Here is a 17,230-nt window from a genome sequence, read left to right as displayed (position 1 = left end):
AATTTCTTAATTTATTAAATAAAGAAATTGTTTTATATTTATTAAAAAATAAATTTATCTAATTAAAAACCAAAATAAGTTGTAAAATATTTTAAGTAATAGTATAAATATATAAATAAGTGAAATCAATATACTTATAGTGGAACTAAAAATCTATGACTAAGATTGTAACTGACTTTATGCATTTTTTTTCCATAATAGTAGTTATTGATTTCTTTTTAATAAATAACTGTATTATATGTTGAGTGAAGGATCGAAGAGAAAAATTCAATAAGAAATTTCTCTGTAAAGAATTTTTCTCATGGCTATTACATTTTATGTTGAAATAAACATTGATCCACATCAAGTATTTGTTAAATAAAAAAGTTTATCATCTAGAATTTGCTAAAGCATCAATAAGCGTGTTCCAGTAAAATGAAAGAAAGAAAAGACGGATAAATTAGTAGTAGAAAGAGAACAGACACAAAATTAAAGAGCGTGTGATGAGTACATGATCTGATAATGTTGTAAAATTCGACAATGATAGGAAACTGATATATGTCTTGTGAAATCAAATAGATACTCTCCATTACTGTTAGCTAGTTTTTAAATTTAAATTGGTGTTTTCAATACTTAAGCTCTTATTGCCATACAAATAAACAAAGACTTAAAAATTACGAATTGGTCAAACATCTAAGCATACTTTATTATCCCATTAAGATAGCTCACACACATATCTCTGTTTTCTTTCAATGAACTGTCATTTATGAAACATATGTCTCCCTTTATCCTAGGACTCATCATATAACAAACCTTTCCCCATTTCTATTCTGTGTTGTATATATAACACTTTTCTTTTAAAAAAGATCTTTATAGCAGCACAACTCTCCTCAAATGAGTGGGAATAAAATTCACAGATAATCACAATTGTTAAGTGTATTACATCGTCAGTGAGTTACAAAACTATGCAAATTCGCCAACCTCAGACTCCGCAAATAACAGAATCCTCGGAGGAGCGAATGGTGACAGAATTAGTGCAATGAAAACTATTTGCCGGATAGGTTAGCGAAAACCGACTTCCATGCATTAAGAAAAGAAAAAAAGACCTGTACTAAATCATTGTACCATTACTTCAGTTAGAAAAAAGGTGAATCAATTCTCAATTTCAATAAGGTTACTACTCTGTCTGAGTATGCTGCATCATGTATATAAACCACAAAAATGCAAGTAACCATGGGACTTGCCTCATCATCTCGTCTTGTGAAACCGGTCTCATAGCATTTCCAGGATACACAACCAATACTGCATTGCTTGGGATTTGGGAGGGACCAAGATGAGAGAATCTTACAACATCTTTGACCAGTATAGCACCCCACTTCAGTGAGGAACTTCTATTGGTACAAAAAGTGGGCCTTCTATTTTGGCTTTGGGCTCAGTATCATAATGACTGAGGCCAAGCACCCACTTAAATGGAAATGGTCCAACCCAACAACCATTCTCCGTATTGTTGAATCAGTAACATATACACATGCCCCAACAACAGTCATATCAGGATCTAAGTCCAGTACTCTTTTCAAGGAATTGGTGGAGCATTCCTGGGATATCGAGTTGAAGAGGGAATCCGCTGCATTGTTCTAGGGTATTCTTGCTTCAAACGTTTATTTGAAAATCCTTGATGTGACCTGATTCACAAAAACAAAAATTACGTGATGTAAGAAAAAGTTATTAAAAGGAGCGCAGAAAGGGGGGTAAGAAAGAACAAATTTTGAAAACCAACACATTGTTAGAACATGGGGACCAATTCCATATGTATTTGATCTGTCTATTTCTTTTATTTTATTTATGGTTTTGACCAAAAGCAGAGAAGACATCTCGCACTGCACCATAAGAGGTTTTTCATTACCAATTGTAGCTTGTAAAGATGCAGCCAGCCCCAAAAATCAAATGGGTGCAAACAACCAGCCAGATCAAGAAAGCTGAACAACTCTAAAACGTTATGAAATAGAAAATGTAAAGAATATTAAATATAAACTAACGGACCTGGGAGAGCTCTGACGTTTCTGAATGCTTTGGCCAAGCTTTGACCTTAGACTTCCTAGTGCCTTCTCGGCAGCCTAAACAAAAGAATGCATCTTTAGTGCTCCAACACCATATGTTAAGAAGTTAATGGAAGAACACAAATATATTCATAAATATTATTTCATAATTAAAAAAATTGTCAGACCTGCATTTTAGCTTCATCCCATGTTAATCCGATACCTTTACCAAAGACCTTGCCATCTATTTCCACCTAAAATATGAAAAACGAAATATTCAGATACTGCCTGAGCTTTTCTATCTTAAAAAAATGCCGGAATTAAAGAGGAAAAGTCAAAATGCAGGAATAAACAACGTGACAGAAATGTTCAGAATACTACAGAACACATCCTTCAACTTCCCTTGAAAGTATAAGAATAAACCACATAAATAGAATGAAAGTGACTATTTCTGATATTTCATCCTGGGGACACTAAAATGGCCAAAACACCAGCAGCATAATGTCTCTCTTCTTGAACTATCTCTTTAAAAACATCAAGTGTCAGTGTTAGGTACCTGAGTACCAAACCTAACCAAAACAACCTCTCACACACTCACAACACATAACAGAACAATGAACGAATGATAGTGGATAAATGAATCTCTTTTATTGATGGTAATATGTGGATAAACAAAAGTAAACAAGGGGTAATTGGGAGCATAACCTCTTTCAATTACTTGGGAGCATAACCTCCCTCACACGACGTAACCGCTGTCAACAAACTTAATAATCCAAATCATAACCCTAACAATAGACCCTAGCTCTATTTATACTAAAATATTTCTCGCCCATCTTATACTAAATATTTCCCTAAAATATATCTATATTTAATATAAATATCCCTCATATTTTCTCTAACATATATCTTTAATTATAAATATCTTATATTGAATATTTTCCTAAGATACATCCTTATTTACGGTAATTATCTTATACTGAATATTTCCCTAGGATATATTCTTATTTACTATAATTATTTCCCGCCCATCCTAATTGTTGTCCCAGTTAGGATAGTCACTCCTCAACCGATCGACTCCAACTCTTCATTGCTTCCCATTGCTCCGCTCAAGCTCTCGCCACCCTGGGTCGTTCGGCTCAACTCCTCACCGTCTTCCATCGTTCGGCCTTATCTCTCCCTGCCTTCCACTGTTCGGTCTGGCCTCTCTCCCTACTTTCCACCATTCGGCTTGGTCTTCTGCCTGCCTCCTACCGATTGGCTCCAACTCTTCACCACCTTCCACTGTTCGACTTGCTTTCCCCTACCTCCTACCATTTGGCCCCAGCTCTTCACCGCCTTCCACTGATCGGCTAGACCTCTCCACACCTTCCACCGTTCGGCCTTTACGGTCAATACCGTTCGGCCTCACTTCCCTCCTATCTTTCTTCTCCTTTTCATATACTTTCCAACCCTTGTCATTACCTTCTACTTTAATTAATTAATTTTTTGCTGACAAAAAAATAAAAAAAAAACAACAAAGAACTAAAACATAAATAAATAAGACAGTTCAGAAACAAAGTATAACCTTTTGCAATGGAATGAAGCCAATAATTTTAACTCAACTGGTTCAGACCACTGAAGTATTTTATTACAAACCTGTGCATGTACTTCGTCTTTCTGAAGTGAATTTGTTGACACTGGAGCAGGTGCAGATAGAAAATTGACACCAAGACCTTCCATCATGCACTGAAGAAATTGAGTGCACAAGTTATAGCATATCAATAACACAAACACTTAACTATAGGTAGGTCAATTTAAAAAATCTTACCAATTCTTTTAGGGCAGAGATTGAACCCATTGGCCTCTTAGAGACCTCCAACCTAGGATCTAAAACCCTTGATGCATCAGATGCAATTGAAAAGGAAGCTGAATCCTCTTTAGCCAATGACTGATTACTAAGAGAGCTGGCGATAACCATGTAACCATTATCATTTGAATTAGGAAACCCACCCACATCCCCATATGTAGAACCAGGCTCATCCTTAGCACTAGACAAATATATATCTACAAAAACAGCCAAAGTGATCAAAATATACATTATGAAAACAAAATTGAGAAAAAAGGAAAAAAACTTGTATAATCATTATCAGCTATTATTTTTCTGACATTGGGATCTAGCAAGAGATTTTAGGCGGTTTAGAACCTGATTAAAATTTGTGAATCAAATTATAAATCATAGTTTTTTATTCATGTACTGCAACCAACTAACTTTCTTTCATAAAAAATAAAACGATTGTTCACACAATATCTTTTGAACCAACTGTTATAAAAGATTTAATTATTGGAAGGGACAATGGTTTTACCATTTTAGATCACTAAATATATCCTAATCCAAGAGCCTTCTAAGCTTGAAGCATGGATACTGCATAGGCCCACCATACCTTATACTGAATTTTAAGTTAATAATAAAGAACAGGCAACACGGCTTATTTTGACCATTTGGTTCAAAAGATCAACACTCACAAACTGAAAGGAGGAGACCCTAAAATGATTTGTCTCTGACATGATTTACGCTGAACTTTTATTGATAGCAGGGCCATGGATGAGCTTAATACACCATTGAGTTGGTCAATATCAAGCTAAACACCCGTTAAGAAGGCAGGCTCTTCTTTCAATTTTGCAGTGGTGGGGGTCGCCAAAAATACAATGCAAGAAATTTTTTTGATAAAGTCAATAAAAAAACTAGAACATCTTACCCGCCAGATGCTTGATAGAATCCTCAGCAGCCTTATGTTGGGCTTCCTTTCTAGTTCTTCCAAATCCATGACCAATTTTTTTTCCAGAAAACCATGCCTAGAAATAAAAATGACAATTATGAGTACACAGACAAATCAACAAATCCTGATAAAATAGAACCAAAAACATAATTCAACAAGTGACTTCACTCTACAACAAGCAACGTGAAATCAGCTTTAAGTCTCTAACCTAAAGATCACATTAAATTTGTAAACTTGTTTCTAGAAGAAACAACATCCATTCATCAAGGTTAGCCAACCTTGTGTTTTATACATAAACTTCAAAAGATTGGTATGCATACACTTTGCATGCAAAATCAATTTTGTCTTGTAATTAAAGAATAGGGGAAAATAGAAATCCCACGCAGTAACCAATTCTAAAAATTATATCTAATGAATCATACATAGGAATCCCTGGAGAAAATATAAAACGGAAAAATGCATGCAAATATAATAGTCAACAAGGGAATCATAGTCACTATGAGAGATACCTCGATGGAGAACTGTAGTTCTGCACTTGCAACCAAAGATGACATAAATTCCACCTGTCCACATTAAACCTTAGAAACTTGAAACATCACACAGAGAAATTACTATATCCAATGATGCCCTCTAATTATTTACTAGCAAATAAACACATTTGTACTCACCTTAGTTCCACACTTCAGTGCAATTTCCTGTAACACTACAACTGGAGGATCCGCATGAAAACCAGAATTGCCAGATTCAGAGTCAAGATCCCTGTGGCTGGAAGATGATCTACTAAAAGGGAGTTCATCACCTTCACAACAACAATAAAATTATGTAATTCTAATGTTAGAACTAAAACAAATAGAACAGGAAAAAAAAATTGTATAAACCTCATACCAAAACAAAAAGCAAAATGAAGGCATGTTTGTTTCAAGTTTTGTAGGAAAACTCCAATAAAAGTAGCAAAATATGGTTGGTATGCATGATCATTATGCTATGCCTATGTTTTACTAGCATTTTACTCCCACTAGACATATTACTTTCTAGGGGAACAGAAGTCACTCTGAAACCCAACAACCATTAACTTCAACTCCCTATTTCCATCTACCAAATTATCCTTTTTGTTTTGACTAACCAAAATAGGAAAACATTTCTGGAACATTAAATGCTAACCCATAGTTTGTAATTTACCCAATAATAACATAAGTGCGACAGAGAATCAGAGGTAGTTATTGGCAGAAACTAGTAGTAGTTAGATATTAAATAGGTGTAATAAATCATAAATGTCATTAGTATTTGTACCCTCCCTTCACTCTTAATACAAGGCACCATTTAGAAGATATCAATGATCATTTTTATAACGAATTTTACAATTGCTAAGAAGCATTTATTATATCTTCTCTGTTTTCCTTTATTGACAGTGGTACTTTCAGATGTCTTCACATTAATGATAATTAACAATGATAAAATTGGCACATTAGTTATAACTTTAAAAAACCAACCAACTGACTTATATTTACTGATTTGTGTAAATCCATTACAAATGTCATGTTGCCAGCCTACGGCAGAAAGTTAGGAGCGATTGTATATTTTGAAAAATGTGTAACAATGAATGGGGGTATGTGTGTCGTATTTTTGAGTAATTTGGACAGAAAACTCCTCTCTACAGAGTCCATAACTCCGGACAGAAAATTCTGCTTTATTTGCGTCTTCTATGTGATTTAATATTACTCTTCTCTAAAATATCCATTGGTGTTCAGTCATAACATTCCTGCCTATAGTGATCTTGGGAATATAAACATATATCTTGAGACAGACAACTCCAAATAAAACATTTTGAAATTCATATAATGCATTTTGAATGCTTACTATGTCCAGTTAAATAGAAAATGAATGAAGACAGGCAATCCTCTCGAGATACTTAATGGAAGAAAAAAAAAACAAATCTATGAAACATTAATAATAAAAACAAACTTATGCATATATATGTGTGTGTGTGTGTACAGGTTAGCTCAAAGAACCAAATTAAACATACTCAAGTTCTAAATTACATTTCGGGATATCCAAATAACTGCATCCAAAAACTGATCCTTACAAGAGAATACGAGAGGGGCAGACTAGAAAGAAACAATCATAAATGTAACAGCAAGTACTACAGCTTACCAGATAAAGATCGATAACTTGAGAGCATATGGTTTGATCTTGGGCGATCATCTCTATGATACATCTGCACAAAAATTATCTTAATACAATTAATTGACTAAATAAGCCAAAAGTCTAATCCTACTGTAAAACCTCAATGATAGACCAAAAACGCAGCCATTACCTCCTTTGGTAATCTTTGGTGGCTATCATGGAGAATTCTATCAGATGAAATGGAACTTTCAACCTTAGAGAAAAAGGACGGATGATGAGGCCGGTGCTTTTCAATACCCAATGGACCAGAATCTACAGAAAATTCCTTAGGCACTACCCGGTTTAGTGGCTGCGAACCAATATCCTCTTCTGCAGGAAACCATCCCCCTCGTGATGACACACGAGGTGCAGAGACTGGCATGGGATGTCTGATAGGGTACGTAGGCTCAGTAGATGCATGATCCCTGGTATCTTGTCCATGTTGCAATATGAGAAGCCTTCGCCTTGTATCTGGATCTAATTCGGATTCAGGTACTTCACCTTCTTCTCTGGCGGGAGAGCCATGCAAGCTAGATTCAGAAGGGGCAGCTTGACCCATTGGCTTTACTAGTGCTGCAGGTTGAGGAAACTGTACATGGGTAAATGGCAACATAGATGCCTGTGCTGTTGGAGGAGGAACTGAACCAGAAGACATTGTGTACTGAAGAGAAGTGAGTCTGGGGTCTAGGTTAGCAGTTGTCACAGGTATAGTTGAAGCTGCTGATAGTGCATCCTAGCAGCAAGAACAATTAAATAAATAAATAAATAATGAGACAAGCTTCAAGTTCAATCATAAATATATCACAGTTCTCATATATTCATTCAGAGTTTGGGGTTGATACCTTCAATTTTCTTTCTACCTCAGCATCTGCCATGCCATCAAACAAGAATGGATCTCTGTTTCCATTGGAAATGGCACTAGAACCATCATCCTGAGTTCAAGTAAAACATAAACAGTAAAACACGATGAAATGATACAAATATTACTTCGACATCAACAAGTAGCCCAACTGATAAGAGGCAACAAATATGTATATCTGTACATCAATATACACTAACCTCTGAGACTAGATAATTGCTCACATCAGGAGGAGTAGGTATATCTTTGATATCATCTTCATAGGCAACTTGAGGAATCTTTTGTAAAAGACCATCATCAAAATCTCTGCACCAAATCATAAGACTTAATTAGGTTCAAAAATCCAGTTGCGTATTTACTTTTATACTGATTTAAGATAAGTAAACTACTCTGAGGGCAACCTATAACCATTAAACAGAGTTGTCCCCCAGATAGGTAAAGAAAAATGGTCAATCTGTGCAAATCTCTTTCTTAAAGGTGTAGAGATAACAAGTCAAAATTACTTCTTAAGGTTTAACACTCTAACTTACTTAAAGAAGCCACCCCTAACATTGCAAGCAACATTTCTTGCAACACACAGGACAGGGATAGTATTGCTTGCCTACAAGACAAACAGGTTGAATAAGTTCATATAGTGAAAAAAGGGCAAAATTCCATTGATGCAATTGAAGATATTAGGCTTCCAACTACACAAGAAAGAAAACTTACTTCCGCTTGAGGAGCATAATATGGAGCAAATGCAGGGACAACATGCACTCGGGGTTGATCCTTCTCATCCCACACTTTCAAGCGATCATCAATTACCAACGCCATCTTTGGATGGCATAAACCATCTTGGAAGACATTAAACAATGACTTCTTCAAACCTATATTGCATTATAGAAACACCATATTAGAAGTATTACAAGTAAATGAAACAGCGGGGAATTAAATCTGCACAGATATGTGAACTTTTACATACAAGCTGTCCTCATTTTCACAGTTTTCTTCTTTTAGGTGCTTCATTACAAATATGCAGCTTGTCATTGAAAACAAAATTAATAGTACAGAAAACAGCCATGCAAGGCAACTTACCAGACTTAACACATACAATGCGACCTAACAGTTCTTTAGAATTTATCAAATTTGAATCTGGATCAAGAAGTCTCCACATTTCTAGTGCATAGTCCCTTTCAGCCATTGTGCACACATAAACCTCAAAACGCTTGCGCCCCCTTGCAGTCAGGTAGCTCCGAAGATCTTCCCATGCAGGTCTCAACCTCACAAGAACACTTGTATCTCGAATCTTTTCAAACACAAAATTTTGTTAGTTTGATGATCCTGACAAATCTATCAGCTTGAATAAGTTAAACAAAATACATAAAAACAGATCATCTATGTCTATATCATAGAATTAAACATCTGGGCATATGATAGCATAATGAATGCACTCTGATGTGAAAATCACGTTACTCATCCAAACCAGGCAGCAGTCTTAAAAACGAGAAAGTGTCTCAATCAAGTGTTTACTTGAACCAATAATGAAATCAGTTAATGTCTAGAAAAAACATTTTAAAATAGGTCTGAAGGATAATAATAAATCTAACAGGAAAATACAAAACCCTAGTATTTGGCAATAGATACAACAAAAGTAGTGGGTACAATAATAAATACCTGTGGATTGATGCGTGTCAGAATAATGTTTTTATCATGTAACCGTATAAGTGGCCGAACTATAGGCTGATGATTGTCAGATAATGCCGGGACAATCTCAGATTGAACTTTTATCACTCTCCCATTATCAACAACTTGATCATTTTCCGCATATTGCTTCAATATATTCTTATCATCTAAGTACCGCTTGACCTCTGCCTGCATGCCAGAAATTCGTTGTGGATCTACCTCAGAATTTATTTTTCTCTGGAGTGCATCAATTCTATCCTCAAATGACCGCATTGTGTTTGCTACGATAAGTGTTTCATCCAGATCAAACACTATACCCAAACATCTAAGATTTAGCATAACGAGGCATGAATCATAAAGTCCCAAAGCAACAATAAATCCCCAAAAGCATGGTCTATCATCATTTCGTGAATGCATAGCAACCAAATGTATTTCTTCCCCACCTAGTGGAATTACAGCAGTCTGCAGGGTCCAACATCATAACATAGTTAAAATCCAGAGAGAACTAGTAGGAAACAAAAATATACAACTGGTAACCTGGCATATTTAAGAGATAAATGGACAATGTTCACAAAAAGAAAAAGAAAACTACATATCATCTTAATTAATGGTGCATTAACATATTCGCAACTCTGTTCAAAATATAAAGGTCATCTTTATACACTCTAGACCACAATAGTAATCTTCAAAGATTTTAAGATCCTTTCTTCAACTAAAACCCAAGTCAGCATAGATACTACATTTCACCATGTTAACATACATTTCTTGACAACCAACCCTAGCAGCAATTGTCATAAGATTAACCAGAAACAATAGTCTTTCATAAAAGAGTCTCATTGAATACCATGAAACTCAGTTCAATTCAGAAGTAATGTTAATCCTGGGTCCCTGTTAAGGAACCAATTAGCCAGTTCCTTCATCATCTGGGTTCAAAACAGCAGATTCATTAAGTCCAGGCAAATTATTACAAAATTAACACACAAGTCATAAGTGGGTTATCCAAAGATTTGAGTGCAGTCCTCTGAGATTAATTAAGTCCAGAGTCAAATTGTCATGGAAGATAGTGCTTTAATAGTTAATTTATTTTGTGCCCTCTTAATTGTTTGAAGTGTTACTATATACCTTGTTCTCTCTGATACACAAGGAGTGCAAGTGAAAGAGGCCGTCCTGCTGCTGAGTCTTTGACTCCATTTTGAAGCAAACACCACATGAGGTAACAGTGTGAAGCACAGCAAGTGGGGGACACCTCTCACTTGGTTGCGAGAAGTGGCTTATTCTGATTTCCTTCACATGGAAGTTCTTGTAGTTGTTCTCTTCCGGGTATACCTCTACCTCACCCAACACCAACTCCCCCTGGTACACCACCGATTTATACATTCTCTTTTTTTGTTCCTTCAAATCAAATCACCACAACACACAAAAAGTCTTTGAAAATTCTGTCAAGATTCCGTGTAAGTAAGGGAAAAAGTATTCATCAACAACATCATCATCATCACCGTCATCATGGCCGTGTCAACAACGCTTTAAAGATTCGTCTGATTTTTGCATTACCAGAAAGGGAATGTACATATAAAATAACACAAAAATGAAAATTAGGGCGTTTTGTTTCAGGAGAAAGTTTTAGATCCGTGATTGAAGGTGATGGCAGATAAAAAATAATATTCCAAAAAATCGAATCGCGACTCTGGCTGGGTTGTGTGGATCGTGAATCTCCGACGCGGAGGCCGGCAAAAGGTTTCTTTGCGCGTGAGAAATGCGATTGTTTCGGTGGTAGCTAGGGTTTGATGATGGGTGTGCGCGTGGAAGATGATGATGATCACAGAGGGAAACCCTAGATCCGGAAAACGAAAGGTCAAAAACTGTACTTGGGGTTCCTAATGCATAAGCCACTCCCAATAAATAACACAGCAATAAAAAATTAGTATATCCTTCTTTTTCTAATTTCATAAATGATTAATTACAGATAAACTCTATATATATATTTTTTTTCTATTTGACCAGGCGCATCCTCTTTTATATCATAATAATCTGCTTAATTAATGATGTTACTAATTAATCATGCTTGTACTATGTAACATCAAGAGAAGACCTTTTTATCCAAATATTGCAATTTTTTTTTTATTCTCCACAAATTACTGTAATTTTAAATTAACTATCCACGTATAACAAGTTATTATTAACACAAAAATAAATCATATTTTCAAATTATGAATAATAAAAAAAATGTTGTTTCATTAAGTAAAGTGGCTAAATAAATACTTTTACAGTGAATTAGCGGAAACACACGGAATTACATATACATCTTATCTTAAGTTAAAATATCATATTTAAATTATTTTTATTTTGCATATTTATTATTTTCTATATGTATATACGTAATTTATAATTCACGTGAAAAATAGTGATAAAAGAAACAACGATATAAATCAAAGATTTGCTATAAACAGGGAAAAAAAATAGAACTCTATTAAAATTGAAGTAGCAGTACATACGGTCTTTTGAATGTGGATATTTTTATGGTTACTATTTTTTTTTATTTGTTGCATATATATTAAATTGATAAATATTTAAGATATTGTAATTTGAAAATGTAGTTATAAGATAAGATGGAAATATAATATATACAAAGATTTGTTAATTCACAGAATTTTTTTAAGTAGCACATTTTAGTAAAATATATCAAGTTTTATATTATAAAAAAAAATTATTAAAATTAAAACTAATTTTAAATTCAAAAATATTTTAATAATTTTAAAATTTAATTTAAAAAATAAAATAAAAAATAATTATTACCTTTTATTTTATTTTTTATTTTTAAAAATAACTGTCATTTAAAAAATATATAATATATAACTATCTTTTATTTTTATTTTAAATTAAATTTTAAAATTATTAAAATATTCTTGAATTTAAAATTAGTTTTTATTTTAATAAAAAAAATTAATCTAAAATTTGTAAGATGTACTAACTAAAAAACCCTTATATTACCAAATTTTATATATATATATATATATATATATATATATATATATATATATATATATATATAAAGGAGATTTATTTTTTTTAATCTATACGATTGAAAATAAATATTACGTTCATTTTGTTTTCTATTTGATTATGAAAATAATAAATAAGAAAATTATTGGTATTGTTATTATTATAATTATAAAATTAAATATAAATAATTTTCACAATTTTATTGTAAATTTTTTTTATTTATTTTGTAGATGATTGTTTTATTTAAAAAGAAATTAATTTTAAAAAAGATCAAATTAAAAATAATTTAAATTTAAAAAAAGAATAGTCACTCGACAAATAAAATTGGAAAAATAATTATTTAATATAAAAAGTATTTATTTAAAAGGTAAAATTATAAAATAAATGTGTCTATATATCGATATAGATATTTCATTTTTTAATTTTATTATACTTTTTTAAAATTAAAATGATTATCTTATTATTTAAAATTTAATTGTATTTTATTTCACTCTTTTTTAAATTTAATTATTTTTTAAAACTAAAATAATTATCAATAATAAAATATATATCTATAAATTAAGCAAAAATTATTTATACTTATTTTAATAATTATATTTTTATTATTTTTTTATGAAAAAAATAAACACACATTTATACTTAACACATTGCTTCCCCTAATATATGTATATATATAATAATCTTGTCGGTAGTTATAGATTAATTATAAATTTTAATTTTCTTATGAAATTCTTTAATGTAATCAAACAAATGTATTACAAGTAGATTTTATAATAACAAAATTACTTCAAATAAGGAAGTTATTTCGAATAAGAAATTAACAATATAAAAGTCTTATAAAAATATAAAAAATGATAGTCATTTCATTTATAACTAAGTTTCCTCTTTTCGAGGCACAAGAAATTCTATTAACCAAATTTAATCAAACACAATAACAACAAAAGTTATGTTTTATAATAAATAAAAAAATCAACAAATTATGATATGCATTAAAGACAAACCTACTTTGATTTGTTGTGTATAGATAATATGTTCTCATAGTAACTAAATTTTATCTTCAATATGAACTAATAATTTTGGATACAATGTAGTTAATGATTTACAAATTGTTATTATAAAATATGTAATAAATGTTTGGTAATTAATTAGATATAATTAATGTAGAATAGTTAGGTTGATAAATCAAAATTACCAGTTTTTCTTATATGTCATGATTGTATTGTTGTTTTTTTCAATTTTAATTATCTTATCTCAATTCTCACCTTCATAACATAGTGAATCTTATTATTATCTTACTCTCTTGTACATACAGAAATATTTAAATGACAAATTTTCATAATGATAAAACTAATGATACCATACGAATGACAACTTCCATTACATGGAAACTTTAATATGAATATAATTAAATAAAGTTAAGAAATTTCAAAACATGTTCAAAATAGTAAGGAAACATAGAAAAATACAAGGAGAATTTAAATAGTGTTTTAAATTCATTTTATAAATAATGTTTATTGTTAATAGTAGTTAAACACTTAGGTTTAAGAAAAGGTTTTAAATGAAAAATTTATTTAAACATAAAAGTAAAAAATATATTTTATACTAATTCGTTCTAAACCTAATTATATTCAATTCTCCTTTAAAATCATTTAAAGAGTTTCAATAAAAATGAATTTAACCACTCTTAGTTTACAAGCTAACTAAATTAGTTAGACGATTTTCACCACTCCTAATAAAAACACTAGACCAACTCTCTAGAATTTTTAATTTCACTGGTTTAAACTTTACAAGGGTTTAAATTTACTTTTGAATTTAAAACAACTAAGTATTTTTGAAATCTTACAAAACAAAAGATTATTCTCATAAAAAGGAATAAAATCTATATAATGAACTTCTAAAAACTTGTAAGAATATCTTTTCAAAGATAAGTCTTAAGAGCTCAAAGAAAGAGAGCAAAGAGCTTATAACAATATTATTGATAACAAAAGTTTTTTTCTTCTCTTCATGCAAACTCCTTTATATAGACTTCTTCAAAAAAGATCTGTTACGCAGAGATTTTAACTTTCTTTTAGGGATATAGCCTTTAAGGTGAAGTGATAAGGTTGTCGTTGACGCAATCAAATTAATACTATCAAACTATACGATAGTATCAAACCAAATGAAACGGGTAAATTCAACCCCAAGTCGTCTCCCAATGAATATGGAATTGATTCCTAACAAATTAGTTCTTATAAAAACTATACAAAAGGGTTAGTAAAACAAAAACAATAAAGATAAAAATCAATAAAAGATTAAATAACAAAATAAAAAAAATGAAAAGAAATAAATTTATAAAAAGATAAAAACAATGACAAAGAAAATATGTTGATTTCATTGTTTTTTCAAGATACGATTCATCATTAGTTATCTAAATATTATTGTTAAATTAATTATTGTCTTAGATTTTCAAATTAATCAATGTAAATTTTCAATTAATTTGTTAGCATTCTCACTCCACTATTACATTCTCAATTAAAAGCAATAACTTTATATATTAATCATAATAAATTTAATCAAAGTACATTCTCAATTAAATATTATTATGCCTAATCATGTCTATACTTTTACCTTTTATATCAAGTAAAAAGTTAATTAACCAAATTAAATTCTTGATTAATTCTTGTTTAGGTTTTTACCACTAATCAAAGTACGTTCTCAATTATTGGTAAAAACTCATTTAATTACATGAAAGTTTCTAACTTTAATCAAAGTAAATTCTTAATTAAAAATAAAAATCTTTGGACTCATATGTTTGATATGTTATTTAGATTTAAGACCATGCTAACTTGCTATAATGTAAACGTCTTTACTTTTACTTGATTAAGTAATAAAAAACATAGATAAAAATAAATCACAACAAGAACCAAAAGAACAAACAAGTTTATTCATCTAACATCGGAATCCAATTAAGAAATTACAGGATAATCAACCATAGAGAATTAGCACTCCATGAAATATTCAAATAACATGAAAATACAATAAGAGACACTCTTAGTTATTAGATATTATTGTATCATTTAAACATTTAAAGAGTAACATATAACGTTTCTAGCATATTATCCTAAACAATTACTCATTATTTCGTTTTAGATATAAATTGTTAAACTTCAAAACAAGATTTACTTAGACCATCTTGTCTTTAAAGACAAAGATTTAAAAAAATGTATATGTTATTTTAAATATAGGATAAATGTTTCAATCCTAAATTACAATTTAGTCATATAAAAATTTTCAATGAAACAAAACCATTATTGACTTCTTTAGTTGAGTTTTTTTTAGAAATTATTATGATTTTAAAATGTATGACACATTTTCTGCATACTTTAATTTCATTGTATATTAAAAACAATTTTAATATGTTGTATTTTCATTTTTTAATTAATTTTCTATCTGTAGTAATAAATTGGATCTTGTTAGATGTTAAACTTATATTTCTCTATAACTAGAAGACATATTAATATGATAACAATAGTGCAAGGTTCCTACAAAACTATTCAAAGTGAGATATAAAATTAATTTGGATTTTGAGACAAAAAAATCCAAGAATACTAGTTATTATTAAAAGTTGTTTATATATTTAGTAAAATAAACTTATAAAAGACTACAAATTGCCTTATTTATATGTCAATTTGTAATTATAACAATTAAGAGGTAGAAAGTTAAAAGAAAAGCTTTGCCAAATTTTAGTGTATATAGAATATCAATTTCAACAAGGCAATTACTTTTTGCCAAGATCTAGTATTAAGATCTAGTTATACCAAAATGGTAGCAAGTATAGGTGCAAATCAAATTCAACATTTACTTTAACCTCATCTTAATAAAACATGTTTATTAAAATAAAATATCACATTTCAGGACGAATACTTTATTTATACATTAGAAAAAAACATGTCTATTAAAATAAAATATCACATTTAATTGTTTAGGACGAATACTTTATTTATACATTAGAAAATTCTATTGCAGTAGTTCCAAAATATAACCATAACAATAAAACAAGTACCAAAATTACAACTCCAAGAAAATAGTTTTTCAAAAAGGTTACAAAGTTCAAAACTTCTATATTAATGCCTAACTAGTTGATCCACCATCTCTTTAGATGTTTCTAACCATGTATTCTTATCTACTCGTATTAAAGAATGGTGATCATTGTAGAAAAAGAACACAAATAACGCAAACCACAAACAATGCGAGGGTAAACTAAATTACAAAAGAAATATTGTAAATTAATGAATAAAGTTGTATCACAATATAATGCACTTATTTTACCTTATTATTATTACAATTCATCTTAAACTAACCACTAAACATTCAAAAACATTTATTTCACAAATAAGGTAAAATAAGACTCAATTATTTGGATACATGCATTGATATCAGATTCATTGAATCTTGCACTTGTGGTAGCTTCTACTGCTTTACAGATTCATTGTCAAATAGTTTCGTCACTCACAAGGTTAGTCCCCTTTGTGTCTTAGGCCATTATCCTGCATTTAGACTAGGACACACTACCACTCTGATCACATAACTCACTATACTTTATGAGTGTGAATGCTAATTAGAGTGTCAAAATATCTCCTTGTTTGATCCATACATAAATGCATACACTAAAGAAACATACATTAAAAAGATTTCCTCCATGCAATCCCTTACATTCTCATTAGTTCGTACATCATCATCATACATACTTTACACTTCATATCATAGATTCTCAAGTATGTTGCACAAACTTAACA

General features: G+C 30.7%; 1 protein-coding gene across 1 annotated transcript; it reads right to left on the bottom strand.

Moving 5' to 3' along the window:
- Positions 1–834: 834 nt before the first annotated feature.
- On the bottom strand, positions 835–11,372 carry LOC106768156 (RNA polymerase II C-terminal domain phosphatase-like 1). The gene is made up of 17 exons (XM_014653137.2): positions 10,578–11,372; positions 9,447–9,917; positions 8,868–9,078; positions 8,502–8,659; positions 8,324–8,394; positions 7,994–8,099; positions 7,777–7,866; positions 7,086–7,667; positions 6,923–6,986; positions 5,440–5,570; positions 5,281–5,334; positions 4,751–4,847; positions 3,823–4,058; positions 3,651–3,740; positions 2,204–2,269; positions 2,020–2,093; positions 835–1,661 (listed from the first exon to the last, which is right to left on the bottom strand). The coding sequence occupies exons 1-17, from the start codon at positions 10,830–10,832 to the stop codon at positions 1,553–1,555; spliced, it is 2,865 nt and encodes a 954-aa protein (XP_014508623.1). The 5' UTR covers positions 10,833–11,372; the 3' UTR covers positions 835–1,552.
- Positions 11,373–17,230: the final 5,858 nt, after the last annotated feature.

Source organism: Vigna radiata, chromosome 7 (assembly GCF_000741045.1).
Source record: "Vigna radiata var. radiata cultivar VC1973A chromosome 7, Vradiata_ver6, whole genome shotgun sequence".
In the NCBI taxonomy this organism is placed as follows: Eukaryota; Viridiplantae; Streptophyta; class Magnoliopsida; order Fabales; family Fabaceae; genus Vigna; species Vigna radiata.
This window is presented reverse-complemented; position numbering and strand designations above follow the sequence as displayed.